The sequence below is a fragment of the Brassica napus genome, chromosome A10, assembly GCF_020379485.1.
Source record: "Brassica napus cultivar Da-Ae chromosome A10, Da-Ae, whole genome shotgun sequence".
NCBI classification, from domain to species: domain Eukaryota; kingdom Viridiplantae; phylum Streptophyta; class Magnoliopsida; order Brassicales; family Brassicaceae; genus Brassica; species Brassica napus.
The window spans coordinates 15471458-15478668 of NC_063443.1; the positions used below are offsets into that span (position 1 = coordinate 15471458).

At 36.1% G+C, this 7211-nt stretch overlaps 3 protein-coding genes across 3 annotated transcripts; 1 reads left to right on the top strand and 2 right to left on the bottom strand.

Annotated features, from left to right (window-relative positions):
* Window positions 1-909: 909 nt before the first annotated feature.
* On the bottom strand, window positions 910-1881 carry LOC106372170 (protein SPIRAL1-like 4). Its single transcript, XM_013812329.3, has 3 exons — window positions 1738-1881; window positions 1301-1637; window positions 910-1225 (listed from the first exon to the last, which is right to left on the bottom strand). Exons 2-3 carry the CDS (start codon window positions 1604-1606, stop codon window positions 1142-1144), a joined length of 390 nt encoding a protein of 129 aa, XP_013667783.2. The 5' UTR covers window positions 1607-1637; window positions 1738-1881; the 3' UTR covers window positions 910-1141.
* Window positions 1882-2833: 952 nt separating this feature from the next.
* Window positions 2834-6205, top strand: LOC125579028 (blue copper protein-like). Its single transcript, XM_048742286.1, has one exon. It carries the CDS (start codon window positions 3091-3093, stop codon window positions 3943-3945), a length of 855 nt encoding a protein of 284 aa, XP_048598243.1. The 5' UTR covers window positions 2834-3090; the 3' UTR covers window positions 3946-6205.
* LOC106372168 (PR5-like receptor kinase) lies at window positions 4736-6467 on the bottom strand. Its single transcript, XM_048742287.1, has 3 exons — window positions 6290-6467; window positions 6151-6183; window positions 4736-6053 (listed from the first exon to the last, which is right to left on the bottom strand). Exons 1-3 carry the CDS (start codon window positions 6381-6383, stop codon window positions 5371-5373), a joined length of 810 nt encoding a protein of 269 aa, XP_048598244.1. The 5' UTR covers window positions 6384-6467; the 3' UTR covers window positions 4736-5370.
* Between the last annotated feature and the right edge of the window lie 744 nt (window positions 6468-7211).

Here is a 7211-nt window from a genome sequence, read left to right on the forward strand (position 1 = left end):
GAGAAAGGGAAGCCCTAATGATTCAGAGAGTAGAAGTGAGAAGGTAACTTGGGATCGAAGACAAAAAGAAAGAAAGGTGAGGGACTGGACATGAGTGAACTTCTGACACAAACATATCTCCCAACTTACCTAACTACTATCTTCCTAAGCAATTATTTCCTGAAAAACAAAAACCCTCTTTTAAAATCTTGTCTAAATGTTATAGCACTTTCTTCATAAATATATTCTTTGACGTCTTCAAGAAATCTTCAGACCAATCTTTAAACGGACAGTCAGTTCTTAGATTTTGCTGATAACACTCCAATAATGTCCTGAACAACACACAAAAGGACATGAACAATAAACATGTTGTTACTATTACATAATGCCATTATGCTCAGTATTGCTGTATTTTAAATTTGCGGCTTCGTACTTACCCGCCAAGCTGCAAGCTTTTGTTCTAAGAGGAAAAGAAGGGAAACCGTTTTTTTTTTTCATCCAACGGCCGTCAAAGTTGTGTTTGAAAGATTAGAGCAGCTGAATGTCTCTATGCAAGAATGCAGATATAGAGAATTGATGTCATTAGGAGAAGTTGTTCAAGATGATGGATGAAGAAGTATTCTTGTTTATATTTCTCTTTGATTCACAGTTTTTTTGTACATTGAAACAAATGATGTGGAAGCAACGAAATTAAATGGTTTCGTTTAGCAGTTACTTAATGGATAGAGACAAACATGATAACATGATGAAGATGAATCTTCAAGGAGAAAACACTACTTGAAACATATACATATAGTCAAATAGTCGGACCAAAGCTGTTAAATAAGTCAATGAGAAGGTGACGTGATTGATTGGTAAAATCATAAATCATTCATTGGATACAACGGATCCAGAGTCTTTCTTGAATATTTGGAGTTCCAGTAATCAAGGTTTTAACCAACGAATGATTTTGCTAGAAACTTAGAAACACATTCCTGAGAAAGCTTCCAGTTTGGAAACATAGATTGACAATTTTTGTCAGGAACACAAGAAACGGCCAAATCCAAAAAACAATGCTTACAGAACACACAAATCGATCACCAGTTTCAAAGATAGAAAATAAAGTTAACAATTTTTTACACTTGTTTTTAAACACGATTCAGGTCGTCGTGGAAAGTCAAAATCATTTGCCAGATCCAGATCCAAACAAGTAACCTAGAGAAGATCCTCCACCTGGTGCAGCATGAACCTTCGTCGATGGTCGATCCTGTTTATCACACAAATAAATAAAGACCACATTTTTATCCTAATTATTAATAAACTCAAAAAGTATTATTATTACCGTGAGGAAGTTGCCACAGTTTTGTCCCTCTGTTCTCAAGTAATTATTAGGGCTTCCTCTTACACCTGCCGACATCTGTTTCTTCTCCTCCTCCGTCTTGTTTTTATCTCCGGTGGTAGTGTTTGTTGTGGAGGTGGTCGTGGGTTTGCCTCCAGCTCCGTTGGTGGTGGTTGTTGTTGTTGTGGTGGTGGTAAAGCTTGTGTTAACGGCGGGCTTGTTCGGTTTGGAAACTGACTCGCCGGATCCGAATAGGTAACCGAGAGAGCTCTCTCCTCCGCCGCTGTTAACTCCTCTAGCTTTCCCCATTTCCCGGCGAGTTAATTCGGCCCGCCGATATCTAACAATGTGTCAATGTGTAGAATTAGATTTTTTTTAATAAAAACAGATCTTTAATATATTTCGATACTTTTGAACCATTCAAGAGTTTAAAAAATTACCCTTTTTCTGGTTTTGTTTGTCTTCTTCTTCTTCTACGATAGGCCGCACGTCAAGGCAGAGAAACAGAGGAACAAGGAGATAGATACACACATGCCCTTGTGTATTTATATACACGTGTAAGACAATGTGTGATGAGTAATACGCATGAGGTTATGGCCAGGGCACGTGTGCATGCCTCCTAAAAAAAGTTTACCGGTATTTTTCTGTTGTTTTGGTGTAAAGCCGTTTGTAACCATTTATGTTATTATTTATTCCAAATGGTTTTTTATGATTATATATTTTGACTGGTTCATATGATCCAAAGGCTGGAATCTCTATAATAACAATGACAGCCCACAAATTTATGTATATTATCTTATTCTAATCGATCTCTGTTCTCTCTAACATTCTGTACTATCACATGATTTGCATATCCTTAGTGAGTTTACAGCTAAGATGCAGAATGTACAGACAACAATTATGTTATCTACATTGACAAACAACATTTATAATATTTCTTTTATCAAGAAACATTAAAAATAAGCTCCTGAGATCTTAGCTAATAGCTACTCAGATACCATCCTTGCCTCTCCTTCAACCTCTCTTGCACCGTTGATATGTAAATAATATTCGGTTTGACGCATATGTTTTTTTATGGGGTTTCATTTACCTAGTGAAAATATACAATGTTAAAGTCCATGAATATCAAACATGAGTTTATGAAGATTAGTCTCATCTACAATATCTCGAACCGGTTTTTTGGGAAAAGTTTTAGAGTATTTTGGCAAGGTCAAGGTGACAGAGTTACTCTCCCTAGCTGGCTTGAAGTCTCTCGACTCTCTCCAACAGATGAGGAGCTTTTTCACTCGTTCGGTTTGGTGATTTGAACCAAATCCAACATATCAAATATAGAAAAGCCCACGGTACTTTCTCATGAGATTTGGCCCGTAATTCTCTAATAGGAAACAACAAAACTAAAGTATTAATAGTCGGTGTATTTAAAATTTCCAAAAAATAGATATCAAAGAATCCCATGGATTGGCTGTTTGCTTACTAGCTTCATATAATTCATAAGATTTTTGATGAAATTAGTTAAACTATAACTCATACACGAACCTGATCAGAAAAGGATTATAGATTTTAAAACGTGATTCTTTCCTTTTCCAGATTAGTTATGCGAATTTTTTTAAACGGTTTAGATCATTAAAAGAAAATAAAGTAGAAAGGAAAAAGGAAAAATAGGATCCATAAAACCTTATATAAGGAAGGCTAAGGTATTCTATTTTGTTTCATTCACACATTCATCAAAGCTTTCTCATTCAGCTAGTTTAAGATTTTGCTTCCAAAGCGTTCTCTCTTCGATCATACTTGTAATGAGGATGATGAGTTTCCTGTTTGCGATGATGATGAGCTTCGTGGTTCTCTCGGGTTGCTGCTCAGCGAAGGTCTATAAAGTGGGAGACTTCGAGGGATGGATTGCAAAAGACGACGTCTATTACGCTTGGGCCGAGACCGACCATAAAGAGTTCCACGTTGGAGATTCTCTGGTCTTCGAATACGATCCCATCATCAACGACGTGACTCATGTTTCCGGGGCTCTCGAATACGAGTTTTGCGACTATTCTTCTCCTAAAGCCGTCTACAACATAGGACACGATGTTGTGACTCTCACGGAACCAGGCTTTCACTACTTCATCACCTCAAATCAACCTCAGTGCGTATTGGGACAGAAGCTCGAAGTTCTTGTCATCCACGACCCGTCACGTCCGGTTCCTCCACCACCACCGAGCAAGATCCTTCCTGTCGGAAATACCTACAAGGTCGGAGGAGACTCGGAAGGATGGAAAGTATATGACAGTGACTTTTATAACAAGTGGAGTGAGGAGAAACAGTTTCATGTTGGAGATACTTTGTTTTTTGAATACGCCAACGAAGTCAGTGACGTGTATGAAATCAACGGTGATCTAGAATTCATGACGTGCGATCCAACGTCTCCTGTAGCTGTGCACAAGACAGGTCACGATCTTGTTAGGCTTACGGAACCGGGAGTTCATTATTTCATAACCTCACATTCGGGTTCTTGTGAAGCTGGGCTTAAACTTCGAGTGATGGTGGGACCACAACCCAAAGCTGTTGCTTTCTCTAATTTTCCCAAGAAGGTGGACTTGTCAGCTTCGGAGCGCCTCAACAACTGGTCGAAGACTTTCAAAACCCAGCCCTCTCATTAAACCATTCATTTTTCTTAATTTGATTTGATTATTTGTAACCAGTTTGGAGTTATTGTTGTTTCTTTCTCTCGTCTACTTTAGCTTCTTTTAGTGCTTTGTTTCGTTGTCTATCACAATCGTTGTAGAGTTTATGAGTGTTCAATAAACTATATGTCTTTTGTTGCCTTCATAATAGAATCCAAGTAGAGAAACGATATTAACATGAGAGTACTTCATTGATGAACTCTTCTCCATTCCCCTTTGAATCCTTCAAGATTTTTACTGCAACATCTGTACCGCTTCCATCGGGTAGTTTTCCTTTATAGACTGTTCCAAATCCTCCTTTCCCGAGAACATGCACCAATGAGTTTGTCATCTTCTTGACTTAGGCATAACTATCGTTTCAACGTTACGATTGCTTCAATTAATGTTTTGGCCGCTTCAATCACTCTTTCTTTTAGCATTCTTTGCTCACACCACTACCGTACTCGCAGCAGCAATGATCATCACAAGTAAAGCTGTTGAGATTCCTGTAAAAAAAAAACAAGACTAAAAACTTATGTTTACATGTACTCTACTAACCATAACTTTGTAAAGGAAAATCTTACCAGAGACGAACAAATGGGAAGCATAATGAAAATTCATGGCAATCTCTTAGTCATTAGTCTCAAGTAATAAGAAAATTTAAGAAAAAAAAGATAGGGAGAAGAGGAAATAAAAATATTAATTCAGTATCTGACTAGAAAACCCTTTATATTTTCATGGCCAAGGTAGAATAGTATTTTGCTTCTTTTGTTTGATTTGATGACTATCATAGGAAGGTGATTTTTTTTTATCTCAAAATAATCATTACAACTTTTACTTATGGGGCATCATTTACGCAGAGGAAATATACAATGTTAAAGTCCAACAATATCAAACATGAGTTTAGGAAGATTGACTCTCATCTACAATATCTCGAACCGTTTTTTTTTGGGGGAAGTTTAGAGTATCTTGGCAAGGTGAAAGAGTTCATCTCTCTAACTGGCTTGATGTAGGCATGCTTGAAGTCTCTTGACTCTCTTCAACAGATACCATTACCGCGGGTGAACCTAAGAGAGGCTTAGGTGGAACATGCAAAGCCTCTAGACTCCCCTCTAACATTTCAACAACTTTGTTCATCGATGGACGATCTGATGGATTTGTTTGAATACACCATAAACCCACCAACACCATTTTCTTCACTAACTTATTTTCCTCCTCCGTCATTTCATCTCCAAATATTCTCCTGGTTTCTTCCCTCTCAAGATCTTTATATATCCAATCTGGAAAATATATTGAACTATTGTTGGATCCAGAGTGTTCATGCATTTCCCTTTCTTTGCTCCTACAATCTCAAGAACCACCATTCCAAAACTATACACATCCGACTTATGAGAAACTCCTCCCAAGCTTTTTGAAAACACTTCAGGAGCAATACCCTATGGTCCCTCTTGCGTTGAGCATTGAGATGATACTATCTTTCTTTTTGCAAAGCTTAGCAAGACCAAAATCTGCAATCTTCGGACAAAGATCTTGGTCCATTAGTATGTTTTGTGGCTTTATATCGAAATGCACAATCCTTGATACACAACGGTTGTGCAAGTACTCTAGCCCTCGAGCGACACCGTCCGCTATGTTGTATAAAGTTTCCCACTCCATCTTCGTTGACATATTCTCTGAAATATATTTGTCGAGTGATCCATTTGGCATAAACTCATAAACTATAGCTCTTTTGCTTCCTTCATAACAGAACCCAAGTAGAGAAACGATGTTAACGTGAGAGGTTCTACTCATGCTAGCTACTTCATTGATGAATTCTTCTCCATTCCCCTTTGAATCCTTCAATAGTTTCACTGCAACATCAGTTTGATCTGTACCGCTTTCATCGAGTAGTTTTCCTTTATAGACGGTTCCAAATCCTCCTTTCCCGAGAACATGAGAGAATGAGTTTGTCATCTTCTTGACTTTGGCATAACTATATCGTTTCAACATTACGATTGCTTCAATGTTTTTGCCGCTCCAATCACTCTTTCTTCTAGCATTCTTTGCTCTCAGTACTATTGTACTCGCAACAATAGTGATCATCACAAGTGAAGCTGTTGAGATTCCTGTAAGAAGAACAAGACTAGAAACTTATGTTTTCATGTGCACGAGTAAGATAAAGAGTATTGTAACATGATGGGTAGAGCGAGCGAAGGGTGTTACCGAGTATGACTTTTAACTTCAGTGCAGGATTATCTTTAATGAATCAACACAAAATGTATATGGTTAACGAAGCCAAAACAAACAGTGAAGATATACATTAAAATACTTGTAGGACGAAGAAAACAAATAGCATACTTACGTTTTGCTACTGTTGTAGTTTTCTTGGGGAGTCCACGAGTTTCATTTTTTGTTTCATTTATCAAAGAAGACTCTGTCGTTGGGCTTTTGCTCATGCGTCTTCAACGTTAATATATCAGTTTTCAAGCAAAATTATATGCGTGTGAAAATGCATTATCGACTGGGTGCATATAATATTCATATATCAAAAAAAGAAATGATATATCGGTAATCAAACCATCACATAAGTTAAGGCGAAGAAATGTTGTGCAGTCCCACTCTTGGATTATGCTAAGTGAAATATTTATAACAGTATTCAAATTTTTGAAAAAAAAATATGTAGATATAGGCTTCCAAAATATTTTAAACCCTCAAATTTACATAGATATAGCCACAAACCGCCGGTCTTGATATTGTATGGAATCACATCAAACTATGTAATAATATGCGCATTACGCTGAGTTTTATAAAATATTTTTAAATAATAACAAAGATATGTAAAATATATTCTAATTATTTAATCAGACTAAAATTATATAAATATTTATTTTTTATCAATTCAAGTATAATTTATATATCTAAATTTTCAAAATCAAAATATTTTTATATTTTTATATGGAATATAGTTTAGTTTAAACAATATTAAAACAATATGAATATTTATTAAATAAAATGTTTTATTCATATGGTTTTCTAATAATTTGTATATTGCTATAAAAAAAGTTTAAATTATTGATCACATAGTTTTCAATGTGAAACTTATACCAGTTTTAGTAATTTATAATTGTTTTAAAATGATAAAAATATAATGAATAAGAAAAAAAATATTTTGGACTTGCATCTTTACAACCAAACACAGTAATAACAAACACCAAAGCACAGTACAACCATGATTTAAGCCAAAAAATGAGTGAAAACATGGTCACAAAAGAATACCATCCAGA